Source organism: Hemiscyllium ocellatum, chromosome 44, assembly GCF_020745735.1.
Source record: "Hemiscyllium ocellatum isolate sHemOce1 chromosome 44, sHemOce1.pat.X.cur, whole genome shotgun sequence".
NCBI classification, from domain to species: Eukaryota; Metazoa; Chordata; class Chondrichthyes; order Orectolobiformes; family Hemiscylliidae; genus Hemiscyllium; species Hemiscyllium ocellatum.
The window spans coordinates 6,039,732-6,062,394 of record NC_083444.1 but is presented as its reverse complement, the minus strand read 5'-3'; the positions used below and the strand labels follow the sequence as shown (position 1 = coordinate 6,062,394).

Here is a 22,663-nt window from a genome sequence, read left to right as displayed (position 1 = left end):
GAAAGAACTGTGGATATTGTGAAAGTTCTGAGGAAGGACCCGAAACGTTAACTCTGATTCCTCTCCACAGATGCTGCCAGTCCAGCTGAGTGTTTCCAGTGATTTGGAACACAACACTTGCCTTTAAGTAAATATAAAAGTTCGGGTCCTGGCTTTCTCTTGATAATATTTTGCGGAGAGGGGGAGGTCTGGTCCTTAACATTAGGGCTTGGTGAAAAATAAATCATTGAGAATTTGCTCTTCTTTCCTGTGTTGTCTCTGATCGAAGTGGTGTTGGCGAAGGATAACTAACTGCCCTGAGGCCGTTTCCTTTTTAAGCAACGTTCCACATGATAAACGGAAAGAGGAAATGTAGCTGTTTGAACCGCATACCTCCGTTCAGTCGGACCTCTCTTCAGATGCCTGGTGATTCTGATTAACTCTCGCAGGTAACGTCCACCGTCCTCAGCTGTCCTTTCTCGTTTCGGCCCAGCCTTTGCGGAGGGAGACAGGTTTGTTAATTTACTGGCGTTCTGTCTCAACTCTAAGACCGAGCTGTCATCCGCTTTGCTTTCACGGCTGTCGTGACACTGCTCTCCTTTCGTTCCTCATCTGACTAACATCTCGAATTCCGGTGTTCCCCACCTCTGGGCCAACAGCCCACCTGCTCCAGGAGTGTGCAATGATATCTCTGAACAGAAAATAACCCCCTCTTCTCCCCTCAGACCATCCGTACATTATTTCTGAGAGGGTAAGCATTAGTTGTTCCATAAGAGGATGATGTTTAGGAACAGAATGAGGCCTTTCGGCCCATCAGTCATTCGAACATGGCTGATATGTTTCTCAACCCTATTCTCCTGCCTTCTCCCTGTAACCCTCGAACCCCCCCCGACTAATCCAGAACCTATCTACCTCTGTTTCAAAGACGCTCAGAGATTTTCCCTCCACGGTCCACTGTGGCCAATCAGTTCCACAGACTCCCCACCCTCCAGCTGAAGAAACCCCCCTCATCTCTGTCCATCCCTTCACCCTGAGGCTGTGGCCTCGGGCTCCAGTCTCTCCAATCGTTGGAAACAACTTCTCAATGTCCACTCTATCCACGTCACTCAATAGGCAGCACAGTGGCTCAGTGGTTAGCGCTGCTGCCTCACGGCGGCAGGGACCTGGATTCGATTCCAACCTCGGGACGACTGTCTGTGGGGAGTTTGCACATTCTCCCCGTGTCTGCGTGGGTTTCCTCTGGTTTCTGGATTGGCTGTGCTAAATTGCCCATAGTGTCCAGGGATGTGTGGCTAAGCCATGGAGGAGACAGGGATAGGGTAGGGATGCTCCTCAGAGAGTTGGACTTGTTGGGTCGCTTGGCAAATACTCCTCCTGTAAGTGTCAATCTGACTCCCCTCCCCCCCTCAGCACCCGTCATCTTTCTAAACCCCATTGTGTACAGACCCAGAGTCCTCAACCACTCCCCATATGACAAGCCCTTCACCCCCCGGGACCATTCTTGTAAACCTCCTCAGAACCCCTCCCTCCAAGGCCAGCACACCCTCCCTTAGTTACGGGGCCCGAAACAGCTCACAATTTTCCAAATGCATTCTGACCAGAGCCCTCACACAGCCTCAGCAGTTCATTGTCTACAGGAATAGTGCCAGAAGACTGAAAGATAGCAAGTGTGGTTCCCCTGTTCAAGATGGGGAGTAGACGCAACCCTGGTAATTATAGACCAGTGAGCCTTACTTCAGTTGTTGGTAAAGTGTTGGAAAAGGTTCTCAGAGAAAGGATTTATAATCATCTAGAAAAGAATAATTTGATTAGGGATAGTCAGCACGGTTTTGTGAAGGGTAGGTCGTGCCTCACAAACCTTATTGGGTTCTTTGAGAAGGTGACCAAACAGGTAGATGAGAGTAAACCGGTTGATGTGGTGTATATGGATCTCAGCAAGGCATTCCCCACAGTAGGCTATTGTACAAAATGCAGAGGAATGGGATTGTGGGAGATGTAGCAGTTTGGATCAGTAATTGGCTTGCTGAAAGAAGACAGAGGGTGGTGGTTGATGGGAAATGTTCATCCTGGAGTCCAGTTACCAGTGGTGTACTGCAAGGGTCGGTGTTGGGTCCACTGCTGTTCGTCATTTTTATAAACGACCTGGATGAGGACGTAGAAGGGTGGGTTAGTAAATTTGCAGACGACACTAAGATCGGTGGAGTTGTGGATAGTGATGAAGGATGTTGTAGGTTACAGAGAGACATGGATAAGCTGCAGAGCTGGGCTGAGAGGTGGCAAATGGAGTTTAATGCGGACAAGTGTGAGGTGATTCACTTTGGACGGAGTAACCGGAATGCAAAGTACTGGGCTGATGGTAAGGTTCTTGGTAGTGTAGATGAGCAGAGAGATCTCGGTGTTCAGGTACACAAATCCTTGAAAGTTGCCACCCAGATTGACAGGGTCGTTAAGAAGGTGTACGGTGTTTTAGCTTTTATTAATAGAGGGATTGAGTTCTGGAACCAGGAGGTTATGCTCCAGCTGTACAAAACTCTGGTGCGGCCGCACTTGGAGTGCTGTGTACAGTTCTGGTCACCGCATTATAAGAAGGATGTGGAAGCTTTGGAAAGGATGCAGATGAGATTTACTAGGATGTTGCCTGGCCTGGAGGGAAGGTCTTATGAGGAAAGGCTGAGGGCCTTGAGGCTGTTTTTGTTAGAGAGAAGAAGGTTGAGAGGTGACTTAATAGAGACATACAAGATAATCAGAGGGTTAGAGAGGGTGGACAGGGAGAGCCTTTTTCCAAGTATGGGGACGGCAAACACGAGGGGGCATAGCTTTAAATTGAGGGGTGATAGATATAGGGCAGATGTCAGAGGTAGTTTCTTTATTCAGAGAGTAGTAAGGGTGTCTGCAACGGTAGTAGATTCACCAACTTTAAGTTGTCATTGGACAAACATATGGGCGTGTATGGAATAGTGTAGAAAGTCTGGTTGAAGATTTGTAGCTCGGGTGTCCGTTGTTGTGGTTCTGCTCGCCGAGCTGGAAGTTTTTGCTGCAAACGTTTCGTTCCCTGGCTAGGGAACATCATCGGTGCTGTTGGAGCTTCCTGTGAAGCGCTGCTTTGATGTTTCTTCCGGTATTTATATTGGTTTGTTCTTGCCGCTTCCGGGTGTCAGTTTCAGCTGCAGTGATTTGTATGTGGGGTCCAGGTCGATGTGTCTGTTGATGGATGTTCTTGCCGCTTCTGGGTGTCAGTTTCAGCTGTAGTGGTTTGTATATGGGGTCCAGGTCAATGTGTCTGTTGATGGAGTTTGGGGATGAATGCCATGCCTCTAGGAATTCCCTGGCTGTTCTCTGTCTGGCTTGTCCTATGATAGTGGTGTTTTCCCAGTCAAATTCATGTTGCTGGTTGTCTGAGTGTATGGCTGGTCGTGTCGTTTTGTGGCTAGCTGATGTTCATGGATGCGGATTGTTAGCTGTCTAGTGTAGGTTAGATGGGCTTCAGATTGGTAAGACAGTTCAGCACAACATTGAGGGCCGAAGGGCCTGTACAGCGCTGGAATGTTCGATGTTTTATGTTCTATCCCTGTTCTTGTATTCTAACCCTCTCAGAATGAATGCTAACATCGCATTTACCTTCGTAACTGCCAACTGAACCTGCATGTTAACCTTGAACTACTTACAATGACCAACAATTAATTTCTAAAAGCTGGACTTCAGTTTACACTGGCCGATTTCAATGTAAAGGTTGGTCCGCATTGATTTGGAGCCTGAAACCTTCAACCCACTGACCTGGAATTTCTACTGAGAGATGTTTTGCCCTAGTTCTGCAAACGTTTCGGGCAAATTGGGTGATCCAGTTTCGAAATGAAATGTGAAAGCAGGGCCAGGAAGTGTGAAGCTGTGCAATAGGGCAGGAAGAATGGGAAAAAAACAGAAGTCTTTTGTCGAGATTAGCAAGAAATTCTAGGCCAATCAGCAACCGCTTGATCCTGTGAATGACTTTCTTTCAAAAGCGAGGTTATTAAACGATGATAGTCTGGTGACTGACGACACGTTAGGTGGTGGAGAGGACAACATAAAATTACAAAGGGCTTGTAAATTACAAAGGCTTGTCCTTCATTACTCAGACTTTTGAGCTATAGGAGTTGGGACGTCATGTTGAGGTTGTACAGGACATTGGTGAGGCCTCGTCTGGAGAACTGTGTCCAGTTCTGGTCTCCCTGTTATAGGAAGGATATCATTAAACTGGAGAGGGTTCAGAAGAGATTTACCAGGATGTTGCTGGGTATGGAAGGTAGGAGTTATAAGGACAGGCTGCTTAGGCAGGGACTTTTTCACTAGAGTGTAGGAGGCCTATAACATCATGAGGGACATAAATAAGGTGAATGGCAGGTGTCATAGAACACAGAAACAGACCCTTCGGCCCAACCAGCCCATGCCCAACATAATCCCAAACTAAACTAGTTCCCACCTGTCTGCTCCTGTCCCATATCCCTCCAAACCTTTCCTGTTCACGTATCCATCCAAACGTCTTTCATTCCATAAGACATAGGAGTGGAAGTAAGGCCATTCGGCCCATCGAGTCCACTCCGCCATTCAATCACGGCTGATGGGGCATTTCGACGCCATTTACCATTTACCACTCTCCCCGTAGCCATTAACTCCTTAAGACGTTACAATTGTGCCCATATCCAACACTTCCTCAGGATGTTCATTCCACACACGGACCACCCTCTGTGTAAAGGATTTGCCTCTCAAGTCCTTTTTAAAAAAAACTCTCCCCTCTCCCCTTAAAAATGTGCCCCGTCTTCTTGAAATTCCCCCACGCTAGTGAAAAGACAATTCCCATTAACTCTGTCTATACCCCTTCATTATTTTATCAGCTTTCATCAGGTCACCTCTCCACCTCCTGCGCTGCAGCGTCTCAGCCGAACCAGCCTTTCCTCATCACTGAAACCTTTCATACCCGGCAACATCATCTCCCTAGAGTGGAGGGTTTCAAGACGAGGGGGCGTATTTTTAAGGTGAGAGGAGGGACATTTTAAAAGGACATGGGGCAACTTTTTAACACAGAGGGTGATTCGTGTGTGAAATGACCTCGTGTGTGAGGAAGTGGTGGATGTGGGGACAGTTACAACATGTTTAAAAGGCATTTGGATCACGATATTTGTGGGCGGCACGGTGGCACAGTGGTTAGCACTGCTGCCTCACAGTGCCTGAGACCCAGGTTCAATTCCCGACTCAGGCGACTGACTGTGTGGAGTTTGCACGTTCTCCCCGTGTCTGCGTGGGTTTCCTCCGGGTGCTCCGGTTTCCTCCCACAGTCCAAAGATGTGCAGGTCAGGTGAATTGGCCATGCTAAATTGCCCGTAGTGTTAGGTAAGGGGTAAATGTAGGGGTATGGGTGGGTTGCGCTTCGGCGGGTCGGTGTGGACTTGTTGGGCCGAAGGGCCTGTTTTCACACGGTAAGTAATCTAATCTAGACATGAATGGGATAGGTTTGGCGGGAGATGGACCAGGAACAGGCAAGTGGGACTAGGTTAGTTTGGGATTGAGGTCAGCACGGACTGGTTGGGCCGAAGGGTCTGTTTCCATGCTCTGTGACTCTATGGCAGAAAATAATCAAGGAAGTTACTTATTTTTATATCTCGTAGTCCCGAGTACAAGGATGCAGACATTATGCTGTGGTTGTACTGAACCCTGGTTAGATTCCACTTGAAGCACTGTGAGCTGATTGTGGGCCCCACACCTTCAGAGGGACAGATTGGCCTTGAAGAGGGGATAAGTTACGTGTACAAGAATGGTACTCGGTTCTTCAGGGGTTAAGTTATACGCCTGGTTTCTTCAGAAGGTTAAGGGGTGATCTGGTCGAAGATATTGACAGGAAAAGACAGGGTAGATAAATAGAAATCATTTCCACTGGCTGGGGTTTCTAGAACTAGGAGGCAGAGCCTGAGAATGAGGGCCAGACTCGTTCAGGAGAGGCCTTAGGAAGCACTTCAACACACAAAGGGTGAGAGAGATTTGCACAAATGGCACTGAACGCTGAGTCAGTTTTTAATTTTAAATCTGAGGCAGATAAGTGCTTGCCAAGCAGAAGATATTCAGGGATGCAGCTTAAAGGAAGGCAAGTAATGTTAGGCCTCAGATGTTTTCCCTGAAGCGTCGGAGGCTGAGGGGAGACCTTATAGAGGTTTACAAAATTATGAGGGGCATGGATAGGGTAAATAGAGGGCATAGGTTTAGGGTGAGAGGGGAAAGATATAAAAGATACCCATGGGGCAAAGTTTTCACACAGAGGGTGGTACGTGTATGGAATGAGCTGCCAGAGGATGTGGTGGAGGCTGGTACAATTGCAACATTTAAGAGGCATTTGGATGGGTATATGAGTAAGAAGGGTTTGGAGGGATATGGGCCGGGTGCTGGCAGGTGGGACTAGATTGGTTGGGATATCTGGTCGGCATGGACGGGTTGGACCGAAGGGTCTATTTCTGTGTGGTACATCTCTATGACTCTATGTGCCATCATCTCACTGAATGGTGGAACTGGCATGAGGGGCCAGTTCCGATGAGATGCCTCTTTGGATCAGTTGAGTGTAGATTCATAAACTGAGTTATTTTGAAGGTAGATACGTTGAAGGAGAATAGAGTTAAGGAAAGCAGCAGCATGTCCACACCCTATTTGAGAAGGATGTGTCTGTCAAGGTTGGCTTAGCGATTAACATTCCTGCCTCAGGATCCAAGGTTCGATTCCAGCCGAGAATCATAGATTCCCTACAGTGTGGAAACAGGCCCTTCAGCCCAACAAGCCCACATTGACCATCCAAAGAGCAATCCACCCAGACCCATTTCCCCAGCCCATTATCCTGTATTTCCACCAGACCTAACCTACAAATTGCTGGACACTATGGGGCAATTTAGCACGGGCAATCCACCCTAACCTGCACATCCCTAGACACTATGGGACAATTTAGCATGGCCAACCCACCCTAACCATAGTGCCCAGGGATGTGCAGGTTAGGGTGGATTGGCCGTGCTAAATTGTCCCATAGTGCCCAGGGATGTGCAGGTTAGGGTGGATTGGCCGTGCTAAATTGTCCCATAGTGCCCAGGGATGTGCAGGTTAGGGTGGATTGGCCGTGCTAAATTGTCCCATAGTGCCCAGGGATGTGCAGGTTAGGGTGGATTGGCCGTGCTAAATTGTCCCATAGTGCCCAGGGATGTGCAGGTTTGGGTGCGTTGGCCGTGGGAAATGCCACTTCGACATACCCCCGTGTTCCCTGGCCAACATCTCTGCTGCTTCGGGTTTGTTCCAGTGAAGCTCAGTACAAGCTGGAAGAACTGCACCTCATTTTCCACTTGGGGGTCCCAGCAGCCCTCAGGACCCAATATCGAGGTCAATCATTTTAAGGACCTGAGCACCTTCTCCCACACTCTTACCCCAACCCCCACACACCAGGCCTTACCATCACACGTTGCTACCACACACCATCCCACTGTCAGCCATGAACGGTCGCCATTAGCAGCCACTGATTCTCCCAGGTCTCTTGTCCGTCCAACTGCTGTTCTCTCTCTCGCTCTCTCTCTCTCTCTCTCTCTCTCTCCCCCCAGGCTCGATCTCCTTCTCTAGCATGTATACCAACTTTTTCCTAGCTCCAAACAGTTCTGAACAAGATTCTCTAAGCCTGAAACATTAATTCTATTTTCTATCCCACAGGAGCTGTCAGATCCTGCTGAGTTTCTGTTTGTGGTACAGATTTCCAGCATGTTTAGTTTTATTTTCTGTTCACCAATGCCCTTCAGGGAAGGGAACTCTGCCATCCTTACCCGTTCTGTCCTACACGTGACTCCAGAACCAATGCTTAGTGTGGTTAGCTCTTAACAGCTGAGCTAGCCTCCATCCTGTCTGTCTCATGCAGAACCTCTCAGTGCTTCAGGGTTGTTAGTTTGTCTTTACAGAGAGGAGGGCTCTCTGCGTTGTTGGTCCTTGCAAGAAACAGCCACGGGTTGTGGTTTTTCTTCAACTCTTTCAGAGGATGTGGTCAGCACATTTTTGCTCAGAAATCAAGTAGCTCATCTGCACGTAAGAAGGAGTAGCTAAGGAGGATTTACTGAGCCAAGAAAACAGGGACATTCCAGGATTGTGGTAGGATTGTCATCACAGTCACGATTGCTGAGACTGACTTTAGTTTGCAGTTTTATTAAAACAAATTCAAGCCCCACCTACTGAGCCCATCCAACTCTCAGTGGGACTTGAAACCCCGACTCTCTCTCCCTCTCCCTCTCTCTGTCTCACTGTTGCTCTCTCTCTCCCTCTCTCTTTCTGTCTCTCTCTCTCTCTCCCACTCTCTCTCTCCCTCACTCTGTCCGTCTCTCTGTCCCCCTCTCTCTCTGTCTCTCTCTCTCCCTCTGTCTCTCTCCATCTCTCTGTCCCTCTCTCTCTCTCTGGGGTCTCTCTCCCTCTCTGTCCCTCTCTCTCTGTGTCTCTCCCTCTCTCTGACCCTCTCTCTCTGTCCCCCTCTCTCTCTGTCTCTCTCCCTCTCTCTGTCCCCCTCTCTCTCTGTCCCTCTCTCTCTCTCTGTCCCTCCCTCTGTCCCTCTCTCTGTCCCTCCCTCTCTCTCTGTCCCTCTCTCTGTCCCTATCTCTGTCCCTCCCTATCTCTGTCCCTCCCTCTCTCTGTCCCTCTCTCTCCGATTGTCTCTCTCTCTCTCCCGCTTTCTCTCTGTCCCCTCCCACCCTCTCTCCAAGGATCTGCACAGTTTCTTCAGGATGTTCTGTTTTCATTGCTCTGAGCTCAGGCATTTGGATTGCGAGCTAAGTGAGGTTACCGTTAACCAACAGCCCAGAGTACTGAAGTTGGGCTTTTTAAAAAAATTAATTCATGTGATGAGGGTGTCACTGACTGGGCCCAGCATTTATGGCCCATCCCTAATTACCCAGAGGGTACTTGAGAGTCAACCCTATTGCTGTGGGTGCGGAGTCACGTGTAGGCCCGACCAGGTCAGGATGGCAGTTTCCTTCCCTGAAGGACATTAGTGACCCAGATGGGATTTTCCCAACAATCGACAATGGATTTATGGATCATCATCAGACTCTTAATTCCAGATTCTATTTTGAATTCAAATTCCACCATCTCCTGAATCCCCAGAATATTATCCGGGTCACTGGATTAACAGCAATAATATCACTAAGGCGTTGCCTCCCCCTGATGGCGTCCTCTGCTGTTGGAAAGATTCCAGGTCACAAAACCCAAGAACAGATTGGGGTGGCAGGGTGGCTCAGTGGTTAGCACTGCCGCCTCACGGTGCTAGGGACCTGGGTTCGATACCAGCCTTGGGTGACTGTCTGTGTGGAGTTTGATCATTCTCCCCGTGTCTGTGTGGGTTTCCTCTGGGTGCTCTGGTTTCCTCCCACAGTCCAGGGATGTGCAGGTCAGGGTGGATTGGCCGTGCTAAATTGTCCCATAGTGCCCAGGGATGTGCAGGTCAGGGTGGATTGACCGTGCTAAATTGTCCCATAGTGCCCAGGGATGTGCAGGTTAGGGTGGATTGGCCATGCTAAATTGTCCCATAGTGCCCAGGGATGTTCAGGCTAAGCCCTTCATCAGAAGCGTCGACTGTCCTGCTCCTCGGATGCTGCCTGACCTGCTGCGCTTTTCCAGCACCACACTCTCGACTCTGATCCCCAGCATCTGCAGCCCTCACTCTCTCCTGAAAAGACTTGCCCTGGTTTCAGGTGATTTGCTAATGAAGAGGGAGAGAGAGAGAGAGAGAAGATTTGAGGTGTGATGCCTGTAAATCACTAAAGAGTCGATGTTCCACAATGGGTACAAGGGATATAAGTAAAATGTTTGATAGAGGATGGTGACTGGGTGAGTTGGATGGGTTACTGCTGCTTGTTAATGTGAATACACCTTTCTCAGGTCTATGTGCTCTGGATAAAAAGTGATTGATGACATGGACGATGAAACTAACTGGTATACTCCACTCCTCCAGACCGTCAAACATACTTCCACCAATCCAGCTGGATCAGGTATTCCTTATTCACTCGCAGATTTCAATGCTGGGATTTTGGGGCAGAGAATGCAACAGGAACATATACTAATTGCAAGATGACAACAGATGTGGCCAAATGACTGACTCCAAACTGGATTCAAGACTCTGTTTTCCACCCTGCTGAGTTCCTCCAGCAACTTCTGCTCCTGTGTCTGATTCTTTACTTAGAATCCACATCGTATGGAAGCAGGCTATTCAGCCCATCGAGACCATACCAACCCCCGAAGAGCATCCCACACAGATCCAACGGCCTACCCTATCTCTGTAACGCTGTATTTCCCATGGCTACTCTACTCAGCCAGCACATCCCTGGGCACGATGGGACAATTTAGCACGGTCAATCCACCCTAACCTGCACATCCCTGGGCACTATGGGACAATTTAGCACGGCCAATCCACCCTAACCTGCACATCCCTGGGCACTATGGGACAATTTAGCACGGCCAATCCACCCTAGCCTGCACATCCCTGGGCACTATGGGACAATTTAGCACGGCCAATCCACCCTAGCCTGCACATCCCTGGGCACTATGGGACAATTTAGCACGGTCAATCCACCCTAATCTGCACATCTTTGGATTGTGGGAGGAAACCGGAGCACCCGGAGGAAACCCACGCAGACACGGGGAGAATGTGCAAACTCCACACAGACAGTCGCTCCGAGGATGGAATCAAACCTGGGTTGCTGGTGCTGTGAGGCAGCACTGTTAACCACTGAGCAATTATCTACTTAAAGAGCCACAGAGAAGTTGCAACAGAGAAGAAGGCTATTTGGCCCAACTTGTCTGTACTAGCTCTCTGAATGAGTCTCATGGCTTCGTGTCCTTATCCTTTAACCCTGCTGATTAAATAATGGCCCCGTTGCTTCACCACCTCCACCACATTCCTCGACCCTAACTACTCTCTGGCTGAAAATATTTCTTGTCACAAAACCCTTTCTTTGTTTGGGATGGTCTGCATGTTGTTATTGATTCATCTATGACGGCTTCTCCTCGTCCCTTCCATCCGAGAGAAACAGCTCACTCCTGATCCTTTCATTCCAGGAAGTTATTCAAGTTTCAAAGTTTACATTGTCACAACTTTCACTGTGCAGGGTGCTGTGACACACACACACACACACACACACATACCTAAACTCACAGTCACACATACTCATAGACACATGCGCCCCTAAACACACACGCGCACACACACCTAAACACACATACATACTCGTTCACTCTCTGACACAGATTCACTTACGCACGTGCACACACTCACTCTTGCACACACTCACTTTCATACACACACAAACATGCACACATGCACATACTCACACACACAGCTAAACACTCTCACACACACTCTCTGTCACACACACCCACATACATAAACACACACACTCTCTCTCTCTCACATACACACTCTCTCTCTCTCCCACACACACACTCTCACTCTCTCTCATACATACACACACACACACACACACACTAACTCTCTCTCTCACTCTCACACCCACACACACACTCTCACTCTCTCTCTCTCACTCTCACACACACAATCTCTCTCTCACACACAAACTCTCTCTCTCACTCTCACACCCACACACACACTCTCACTCTCTCACCTACACACACACACACACACTCTCTCTCACACACACACACACACACACACACACTCTCTCTCTCTCTCTCTCACACACTCACACACACACACTCCCCCTCTCTCACACACACCCACACACGCTCTAACTCTCTCTCTCACACCCACACACACACTCTCACTCTCTCTCTCACCCTCACACACACCCACACCCACACACACATATTTTTGGCTCGTTCCTTGACATGGCTGTGTCAGTTTTGACACAGCAATTCTGAGACGCACCTTGTGAAAGATACCACTGACATGACACAAGCGCTTAATTTAACAAGCAAACCCAAAATGATGAGATAGTTCTGCACTTTTTATGTACAGTGAAGGGTTACTGTGGCAGAGCGAAAGTCCCGTTCTATTTCTGCTTTCTCCTCACTGGCCTGAGGTCAGGAAAGCTCCGTCCAGATCCTCTCCTATAAACAGGTTCACTCACGCGCTCTTCCTGGGACTGGCTCTGGGGATTTCTCTCCTTCCCAACAAGGTGATCAGGTTTACTGCAACCGCATGGAGAGGGGGAGAGTGTTCGAAGGTGAGTTAAGGTGATTTTTGCCCACTTTCTTGTTGTAGTGCACCAGAGCGCAACTGACCATGTGAAAGAACAATGACAATGCCGTGACTCAATGCCCCATAACCAGTGGAAGATCAAATCTCAAAATGAATCAAAATCCAAAAATTAGACCGAAGCCTCGATATGTCTTCACTAATGTAATTGAAGACTTGTAAAATTAGCAACACTGCAAGTTTTAAACACAATTTTGATTGCTTATTTGGTCTCTCAGCGGCGATGGGTTGCCTGTCAGATTGTTTCAGCTTTTTAGTGCCTATAAATACTGAACAACTGTGGGAGTATTTATAGACGCATTAACGTACGGTGTAAGTTTTATTGAGAAGGTTAGCTGAGGTGGTCAGTTTGTGGGTCATAATAACCCCAACAGCAAACGCTTCATTCCTGTTTGAGGTCTGACACCCCACCCTGTCCCAGGGATGGCACGGTGGCACAGTGGTTAGCACTGCTGCCTCACGGCACCAGGGACCCGGGTTCGATCCCACCCTCGGGTGACTGTCTGTGTGGAGTTTGCACGTTCTCCCCGTGTCTGTGTGGGTTTCCTCTGGGTGCTCTGGTTTCTTCCTACAGTCTATAGATGTGTAGGTTGGTTGGATTTCCCAATGTTAAATTGTCCCATAGTGCCCAGGGATGTGCAGGTTAGGGTGGATTGGCCGTGTTAAATTGTCCCATCGTGCCCAGGGATGTGCAGGTTAGGATGGATTGGCCGTGCTAAATTGTCCCATAGTGCCCAGGGATGTGCAGGTTAGGGTGGATTGGCCGTGCTAAATTGTCCCATAGTGCCCAGGGATGTGCAGGTTAGGGTGGATTGGCCGTGCTAAATTGTCCCATAGTGCCCAGGGATGTGCAGGTTAGGGTGGATTGGCCGTGCTAAATTGTCCCATAGTGCCCAGGGATGTGCAGGTTAGGGTGAATTGGCCGTGCTAAATTGTCCCATAGTGCCCAGGGATGTGCAGGTTAGGGTGAGTTGATTAGCCATGTGTAGAATTGTCCCATAGTGCCCAGGGAGATGTTGATGCACTCCCTGAAAGTTGCACTTACAATACTGATGGTGTTTTAAGGTGTCAGTCTCTATGTTGGGCTGCAATTTATTTCGAGACTTGTCCCACGTTTGAAAACTCTCTGGTGGACAGAGGTGAAGCAGGGCAGAGAAATGTCATTTCCAAAGGGTTGGGAAATGAGTCGAATTGCATTTCTTTTCGACGAAAGAGCGGGCGATATTGGCTGCACTGTGTCTGTCTTGGAACAGGTAACTCTCGGACCTGCCGTATTAATCATCTCTTTCGTTCCTTTCCAGTGTCCTTGAAATGTTTTTCGTTGATCTTGGGAATTGCCTGCATCACGATTGGTGAGATTTCTGTTCAAAAAAAAAATGTTTTGACTGTGTCTCAAAATAAAAGGCTTTTCACCCGTATTGAGACCTCGAGTCAGGCAGCTCGGAAACAGGTCCTTCGGTCCAACCAGTCTGTGCTAACCATAATCTCAAACTAACCTGCCTGCTCTAGGCCCATATCCCTCCAAACCTTTCCCATTCACGTACCTATCCAAATATCTTCTCAATATTTTAATTGTACCTGCATCTAACACCTCCTTTGGTTGTTCATTTCACAAATGAACCACCCTCTGTGTTGAAAAGTTGTCCCTCAGGTCCCTTTTAAATCTTTCTCCTCTCGCCTTCAAAATACGCCCCCCCCTCCCCACTAATTCTGAACTCCCCTACCCTAGGGAAAAGATCTTTGCTGTCCACCTTATCTCTGCCCCCTCATGGTTTTATAGACCTTCAGAAGGTCAACCCCCCCCCCCACCTCAACATAAAACATACAACCTCCTGCACTCCACTGAAAAAAGTCCCAATTTGTCCAGCCTCTCCTGATAACTCCAACCCTCCGTTCCTGGCGATATCCTGGGACATCTTTTCTCATCCCTCTCCAGTATTATAGTATCCTTCCATAGCAGGGTGACCAGAACTGCGGACTGGACCCCAAGAGTGGCCTCACCAACGCCCTGTACGATCTCAATATGACCAACTCATATTGTGGGCGGCACGGTGGCACAGTGGTTAGCACTGCTGCCTCACAGCACCAGAGACCCAGCTTCAAATCCCAACTCAGGTGACTGACTGTATGGAGTTTGCACGTTCTCCCCGTGTCTGCGTGGGTTTCCTCCGGGTGCTCCGGTTTCCTCCCACAGTCCAAAGATGTGCAGGTTAGGGTGGATTGGCCATGCTAAATTGCCCGTAGTGTTAGGTAAAGGGGTAAATGTAGGGGTATGGGTGGGTTGCGCTTCGGCGGGTCGGTGTGGACTTGTTGGGCCGAAGGGCCTGTTTCCACACTGTAAGTAATCTAATCTAAAAAAAACTCCTACACTCAATGCTCTGAGCAATGAAAGCAAGTGTGTAACCCCTCCCCCTATCTAGATGTGATGCGACTTGCAAAGAATTGTATACCTGCACCCGTGCTCTCTTTGTTCTACAACATTACCCGATCACAAATTGTATAATTCCTGCCCCTGTTCGTTTTACCCAAATGCATTATCTCACATTTATCCAAATTAAACTCTATATGCCCATTGATCATGATTCCTTTGTAACGTTAGAAATCTTGTTCACTGTCCCCCTAGCCGCCAATTTGATGTCATCCCCCCGCCAACATGCTTCCAATATTCTCACCCAAATCATTTATATAAACGACAAACAAAAGTGGGCCCAGCACCGATCATCACTGGTCACAGGCCTCCAGTCTGAAGAACAACCCTCCACCACCACCCTCTGTCTCCTTCCATAAGGCGGATTTTGTCTCCAATTGGAAAGTTCTCCCTGAATCCCATGTGGTCTGTCTCCCCATCTGGAACCTTATCGAAGGCCTTGCTAATGTCCACGTAAACAACATCTACTGCTCTGCCCTCATCGATCTTTGGTTATGTCCTCAAAAGACTCAATCACGTTTGTGAGACGTGATCTCCCACACACAGAGCCATGCTGACTATCCCTTATCAGTCCTTGCCTCTCCAAATGCATGTAGATTCTGTCTCTCAGGAACCCCTCCAACATCTTACCCACCACTGAACTCGGACTCACTGATCTATAGTTCCCAGACTTCTCCCTTCTAAAAATGAAGACACGACATTAGTTACCCTCCAGAATTCCAGCAACTCACCCATGGCTGTAGACGATGCAAATATCTCTGCTAGGGGCCCTAAAACTTCTCCCTTACATCCCACAATGTCCTGGGATACACTTGATCAGGTCAAGGACAGCTAACCACATGTATGTTATTTTAGGACCTCCAGCAGCTCCTCTCCTATAAAGTGCACTGTTTACAAGACAACAATATCTACTTCCCCAAGCTCCCTATCCTCCACTTCTTCCTCCGCAGTAAAGAACCGACGCAAAATATGCTTTTGGTATCTCTCCCATCTCCTGTGCCTCCGCGGTTTAGATGCTATAGGTAGGGTAGAAAGGGAGGCAAGAGACCAGGGGAAATGGAGTTTTTGATGATGGAAAACATTACCACTGTACTTAGGGAGGACATTCCTGAGGGATCGTCCAATGAAGATGTATGGGTAGAACTTAGAAATAAGAAAGGGATGATCACCTTGATGGGACTGTACTAAAATGTAGTAAACAGTGGGAAATTGAGAAGCAAATATGTAGAGAGATCTCAGATATATGTAAGAATAATAGGGTAGACATCCTTATTTATCTTTAAGGGACCCTATTCTCTCCCTAGTTACTCTTTTGCCCTAATGTACCTTTAGAATCTCTTTGGATTATCCTTGCCTTTATCTGCCGAAGCTATCTAATATGCCCCTTTTGCCCTCCTGATTTCCCTGTTATGAATGTCCCTTTATACTCTTCAAGAGATTCACTTAATCCCAGTTGTCTATACCTAATATATAACTCCTTCTTACTCTTGACCACAGCCTCAATATCTTTAATTTATCCGTTGTTCCCTAATCTTACCAACCTTACTCTTCATTTGAACTCTCGTTATCTCACTTTTGAAAACCTCCCACTTGCCAGTTGTCACTTTACCCATGTACAATCTACTCAAACTTTGTTTCATAGCTTCAAAATTTGCCTCACTCCAGTTAAGAACTTTAATTTTTATACAAGGCCTATCCTTTTCCATCACTATTTTAAAACAAATAGAATTACAGTCACTGGTCGCAAAGTGCTCCCCCACAACATTTCAGTCACTTGTCCTGCTTTATTTCCCAAGAGAAAGCCATGTTTTGCTCCTTCTCTAGTAGGTAAATCTACAAAGTGATAAAAGAAAATTTTTTTGAACACATTTAACAAATTCCCCTCCATCCAAATCCTTAATACTATGGCAGTCACAGTCTATGTTTGGAAAGTTAAAGTCCCCGACCATTACAACCCTATTATTCTAACATACATCTGAGATCTCTCTACATATTTGCTCCTCAATTTCCCACTGTTTCTTAAAGTTTAGTACAGTCCCATCAAGGTGATCATCCCTTTCTTATTTCTAAGTTCTACCCATACATCTTCATTGGACGATCCCTCAGGAATGTCCTCCCTAAGTACAGTGGTAATGCTTTCCAGAATCATCAAAAGCTCCATTTCCCCATCTCTCTTGCCTCCCTTTCTACCCTACCTATTGCATTTAAACCAGGGAACATTGAGCTGCCAGTCCTGTCCCTCCCTCAGCCACGTCTCTGTGTTAGCTGTGATGTCCCAGTCCCATGTTCCCACCCATGCCCTGAGTTGATCTGCCTTACCCCTTGCATTAAAATATATGCATCTGAATTCATCGGAGTTACCTCATTCTCCCCCACCTTCATCTACATACTGCATTCTCAGCTACCTTACCCCACCGCCCCACAACCCCCTCCCATTTATCTCTCAGCCCCCTTGACCCAGAAGCCTCATTCCTGATGAAGGGCTCAGGCCTGAAACGTCAATCCTCCTGCTCCCCGGATGCTGCCTGACCTGCCTGCGCTTTTCCAGCACCACACCCTAGACTCTTACCCCATTCTCTGACGTGGTCTTGCCTGCCATTTCCGAAAAACGTCGGAGGGTTGGTGTGGACTTGATGGACCGAGTGGGCTACTTCCACAGTGAAGGGATCCTATATATAAGAAAAATAAGACTTGAATCATGCATCAGATTAAGAAGTTTATTCTCCTTTTTCTTGCATTCTTGCTTACAATTCCGTTTCCCCCTCCTAGGCAGTATCTATTTGGGTTCTTGTACCAAGCAATACTTGATCCCAATTTATCTGATTGTTTCCGGGAGCAGTGCGCTTCTCTTCCTGATGATATTGCTGATTCCACAGACTTCAAACGAGAGCCACATTCTCAATAAATTCAGCCGGTTTTGCAAGCATTTGGAATCGCTGTTCTCTTTCATCTGGTTCATAACAGGTAGCTGTTTTAATGTTTGTGATGTCTGCCGAAGGGATGGGCCTCCAATCATTTCTTCACACATTGCGATTTCACCCCTTTCCCCGGAGCCTCGCATTTTTCATTTTCTGGGAGCAGTTGGACAAGGGGAGGAAACAGACAAGAGATTGTCTGAGGGTTAGGGTGGATTGGCCGTGCTAAATTGTCCCACGGTGCCCAGGAATGTGCAGGTTAGGGTGGATTGGCCGTGCTAAATTGTCCCATAGTGCCCAGGGATGTGCAGGTTAGGGTGGGTTGGCCGCGCTAAATTGTCCCATAGTGCCCAGGGATGTGCAGGTTAGGGTGGATTGGCCGTGCTAAATTGTCCCATAATTCCCAGGGATGTGCAGGTTCGGATGGATTGGCCATGCTAAATTGTCCCATAGTGCCCAGGGATGTGCAGGTTAGGGTGGATTGGCCGTGCTAAATTGTCCCATAGTGTCCAGGGATGTGCAGGTTCGAGTGGATTGGCTGTGCTAAATTGTCCCATAGTGTCCAGGGATGTGTGCAGGTTAGGGTGGATTGGCCGTGCTAAATTGTCCCATAGTGTCCAGGGATGTGTGCAGGTTAGGGTGGATTGGCCATGCTAAATTGTCCCACGGTGCCCAGGGCTGTGCAGGTTAGGGTGGTTTGGCCATGCTAAATTGTCCCACGGTGCCCAGGGATGTGCAGGTTAGGGTGGATTAGCTGTGCTAAATTGCCCCATCATGCCCAGGGATGTGCAGGTTAGGGTGGATTGGCCGTGCTAAATTGTCCCATAGTGCCCAGGGATGTGCAGGTTAGGGTGGTTTGGCCATGCTAAATTGTCCCACGGTGCCCAGGGATGTGCAGGTTAGGGTGGATTAGCTATGCTAAATTGCCCCATCATGCCCAGGGATGTGCAGGTTAGGATGGATTGGCCGTGCTAAATTGTCCCATAGTGCCCAGGGATGTGCAGGTTAGGGTGGATTGGCCGTGCTAAATTGTCCCATAGTGCCCAGGGATGTGTGCAGGTTAGGGTGGATTGGCCGTGCTAAATTGCCCCATAGTGCCCAGGGATGTGTGCAGGTTAGGGTGGATTGACCGTGCTAAATTGCCCCATAGTGCCCAGGGATGTGTGCAGGTTAGGGTGGATTGGCCGTGCTAAATTGCCCCATAGTGCCCAGGGATGTGTGCAGGTTAGGGTGGATTGGCCGTGCTAAATTGTCCCATAGTGCCCAGGGATGTGTGCAGGTTAGGGTGGATTGGCCGTGCTAAATTGTCCCATTGTGCCCAGGGATGTGCAGGTTAGGGTGGATTAGTCAGGGGTAAATATAGGATAGTAGGGGAGCGGTGTGTGTCTGGGTGGGTTACTGTTTGGAGGGTTGGTGTGGACGTGTTGGGCCAAAGGGCCTGTTTCCACACTGTAGGGTTTCCAAGATTCTACGATTCTGTGAAATAGACACTGAATGGTTTCTCTTGCTTTCATCCTGTATGCCTAAGTGACACAGATTCCCTCTTCCTAAAGAATGAGATCCCAAACCAATATTTCTCATCAGTATTTACTGTGGGGGTAGACATGGAAGCTGGGGGACTCGGGGAACTGAATACTGATGTCTTGAAAAGGAGTCCACATTATCTAAGACAAGGTGCTGGCGGTCTTAAAACACACAAATCCCTGGGGCCTGATGAGGTCTATCCCAGGATGTTGGGGGAAGCTCAGGAAAATAATTGCGGGGCCACTAACAGAGATTATCAACAGTCATGCGTGAGGTTCTGGAAGCCCTTTACATAAGAAGGGCTAAAAGGAAAAGCCAGGGATGTGTAGACTGGTGAGCCTGATGGCAGTGGTGGGTAAGTTGTCGGAGGGGGGGTTCTGAGACACAGTGTTTATGGGCATTTGGAAAGACATGGACCGATTTAGAGATAGTCAGCGTGGCTTTGTTCATGGGATACAAATTTGATTGAGTTTTTGTGAAGAGGTGAACAAGAAGATAGATGAAGGCAGAGTGGTAGATGTTATCTAAATGGATTTTAGCAAGGCCTTTGACAAGGTCCCAGGATGGAAGAGTGGTTCGTAATGTTCGATCACATGGGATCCAGGGAGAACTAGTCAATTGGATACAAAATTGGCTTAAAGGTAAGAGACAAAAGTTTGGGAGAAAATTTGTAGCTCGGGTGCTTGTTGTTGTGGTTCTGTTCGCCGAGCTGGGAGTTTTTGTTGCAAACATTTCGTCCCCTGTCTAGGTGACATCCTCAGTGCTTGGGAGCCTCCTGTGAAGCGCTTCTGTGATCTTTCCTCCGGCATTTATAGGGGTGTGTCTCTGCCGCTTCCGGTTGTCAGTTGCTGTCCGCTGCATTGGCCGGTATATTGGGTCTAGGTCGATGTGTTTGTTGATAGAATTTGTGGATGAGTGCCATGCCTCTAGGAATTCCCTGGCTGTTCTCTGTCTGGCTTGTCCTATAAGAGACAAAAGGTGGTGGTAGAGAGTTCTTTTTGAGAAACAAGGTCTGGGACCAGCAGTGTGTGGCAAGGATCAGGGTCCACTGCTGTTCGTCATTTATGTAAATGATTTGGATAAGAATATGGTAGCTGTAGTTAGTAAGTTTGCAGATAACACCAAAATAGATTTGTACAGTGGACAGTAAAAAAGATTATCTCCAGGTACAACGGGATTAGATTAGATTACTTACAGTGTGGAAACAGGCCCTTCGGCCCAACAAGTCCACACCGACCCACCACCCACCCCTACATTTATCCCTTCACCTAACACTATGAGCAATACAGCATGGCTAATTCACCTGACCTGCACATCTTTGGACTGTGGGAGGAAACCGGAGCACACCCACACAGAGAACGTGCAAACACCACACACACAGTCGTCCCGAGGCGGGAAATGAACCCGGGTGTCCGGCGCTGTGAGGCAGCAGTCCTAACCACTGTGCCACCGTGCCGCCCACTTGATCAACTGAGCCAGTGGGCTGAAGGGATGGCAGATGGGGTTTAATTTGGATAAACGTGAGGAGTTGCATTTTGGTAAGACAAACCTGGGAAGTACTTACACTGTTAATGGTAGGCCTCTGGGCAGTGTTGTCAAATAGGGAGACCTAGGGGGTGCAGGTACATATGTCCTTGAAAGTGACATGACAGTTAGACAGAAGGGTAAAGAAGGCATTTGACATGCTTGGCATCGGTCAGAGCAGTGAATTCACGAGTTGAGACATCATATTATAGGTGTACAAGAGACTGGTAAAGCCACATTTGAGTACAACATCCAATTCTGTTCGAACTGCCATAGGAAGGGTACGATTAAACTGAAAAGAGTGCCAGACACATTTACACAGATGTTAGCCTGGGACTGGAAGGTTTAAGTTACAAGGAGAGGTTGGGACCTTTTTCCCCTGGAGTGTAGGAGTTTGAGGGGGTGTCCTTATAGAGGCTTATAAAATCACGAGGGCTATAGATAAGGTGAAATAGACATGGTCTTTTCCCCAGGGTAAGGGAGTCCAAAACTAGCAGCCATATTTTGAAGGTGAGAGGGAAAAGATTTAAAAAGGACTTGATGTTTTCATGCAGAGGGTGGTGTGTATATGGAATGTGATGTCAGAAGGGGTGGTAGAGGCGGACACAATGATAACAAAGATATTTGGACAGGACATGAATAGGAAAGGTTTTCAGGGATATGGGCCTAATGCAGGCAAGAGGTTGTGAAACTTGAAAGGGTTCAGAAAAGATTTACAAGGATGTTGCCAGGGTTGGAGGATTTGAGCTACAGGGAGAGGCTGAACAGGCTGGGGCTGTTTTCCCTGGAGCATCAGAGGCTGAGGGGTGACCTTATAGAGGTTTATAAAATTATGAGGGGCATGGATGGGATAAATAGGCAAAGTCTTTTTCCTGGGGTCAGGGAGTCCAGAACTAGAGGGCATAGGTTTAGGGTGAGAGGGGAAAGATATAAAAGAGACCTTAGGGGCAACTTTTTCACACAGAGGGTGGTACGTGTATGAAATGGGCTGCCAGAGGAAGTGGTGGAGGCTGGTACAATTGCAACATTTAAGAGGCATTTGGATGGGTCTATGAATAGGAAGGGTTTGGAGGGATATGGGCTGGGTGCTGGCAGGTGGGACTACATTGGGTTGGGATATCTGGTCGGCATGGACGGGTTGGGCCGAAGGGTCTGTTTCCATGTTGTACATCTCTATGCCTCTAAATGGGACTAGGTTAGCTTAGGAAACCTGGTCAGCATGGATGAGTTGGGCCGAAGGGTCTGTTTCCATACTGCATGACCGTCTGACTCTAAATCCAATTTCATAGTAAACATCCAACCAGCCTGAATCTTGCAAACTCAGTAAAAAGTGAGAGTAAGGGGAGCGGTGTTTCATTTTGAGATCAAAGGTACTATCAGTCATATCCTGAAGAAGGTGTGATCTCTGTCTCTTTTTAATATCAAAGTGTATTTGTAATATCAAAAAGGCAGCGAGGATTAAATGTCAAATATTGCACTCCTCATCTCTTCCAGGAAGCGTTTGGATCTACAGCATCTACCAGCCGGATTATATTGACAAAGCTTCTCCCAATTATTGCGACAAAACACTATACCTCTTTGCCTTCTGGATCACCACTGCTGTTTATATCATTCTCGGGCTTATGATGCTTGTTGGATTTTGTGCGTGTATTTGTGGTGGAACCTTGGTCCTGACCAAGAATCTTTCAAGCACTTGAATGAGGAAAACCTTTGCTCCACCTTAATTTGAGAAATTTGCCTGCCTAAAAACTCTGGGCTTCCGCGGATGAACGAATGGCTTTCGCAACCGCTTGTGTGGGACAGCTTTTCACAAAGGCATCTCCACATCTTCTTGTTTGTTCTGCAGAACCTTCATCTGATATTTCAGGAAGGAAACGGCACTTAATCTGCTCGTCATTCTCAAACCAATCAGTTATGTTGCAAAAAACATTTTGGATGTATCTGTGATATATTTCTAATAAAAAGCATCAGTAATTCCTGCATTCTCTCAGCGAAGGATTTTTTAAAATGGATTTTTGTTTTACTTAATTTCGATAAAATTTCTATCAAGCTCAG

The 22,663-nt window shown here is 47.7% G+C and overlaps 1 protein-coding gene across 5 annotated transcripts; it reads left to right on the top strand.

Moving 5' to 3' along the window:
• Positions 1 to 207: 207 nt before the first annotated feature.
• On the top strand, positions 208 to 22,588 carry LOC132835304 (transmembrane protein 272-like). Of its 5 annotated transcripts, XM_060854740.1 has the most exons (6): positions 208 to 491; positions 4,848 to 4,988; positions 9,886 to 9,995; positions 13,519 to 13,569; positions 17,415 to 17,609; positions 22,103 to 22,588. In XM_060854740.1, the coding sequence occupies exons 3-6, from the start codon at positions 9,920 to 9,922 to the stop codon at positions 22,303 to 22,305; spliced, it is 525 nt and encodes a 174-aa protein (XP_060710723.1). In that variant the 5' UTR covers positions 208 to 491; positions 4,848 to 4,988; positions 9,886 to 9,919; the 3' UTR covers positions 22,306 to 22,588. The 5 variants fall into 5 exon arrangements, with proteins under 5 accessions (XP_060710723.1, XP_060710722.1, XP_060710721.1 ...); XM_060854739.1 differs by lacking the exon at positions 4,848 to 4,988 and having other exon boundaries at positions 209 to 428; XM_060854738.1 differs by lacking the exon at positions 4,848 to 4,988 and having other exon boundaries at positions 214 to 491.
• Positions 22,589 to 22,663: the final 75 nt, after the last annotated feature.

Bases quoted from the DNA above. Each gene is read 5' to 3' on its own strand.
- LOC132835304 (XM_060854740.1), top strand. From the start codon at position 9,920: ATGGACGATGAAACTAACTGGTATACTCCACTCCTCCAGACCGTCAAA. The intron at 9,996-13,518 runs GTATTCCTTATT...GTTCCTTTCCAG, and splicing joins CACCAATCCAGCTGGATCAG to TGTCCTTGAAATGTTTTTCG. The intron at 13,570-17,414 runs GTGAGATTTCTG...TCCCCCTCCTAG, and splicing joins AATTGCCTGCATCACGATTG to GCAGTATCTATTTGGGTTCT.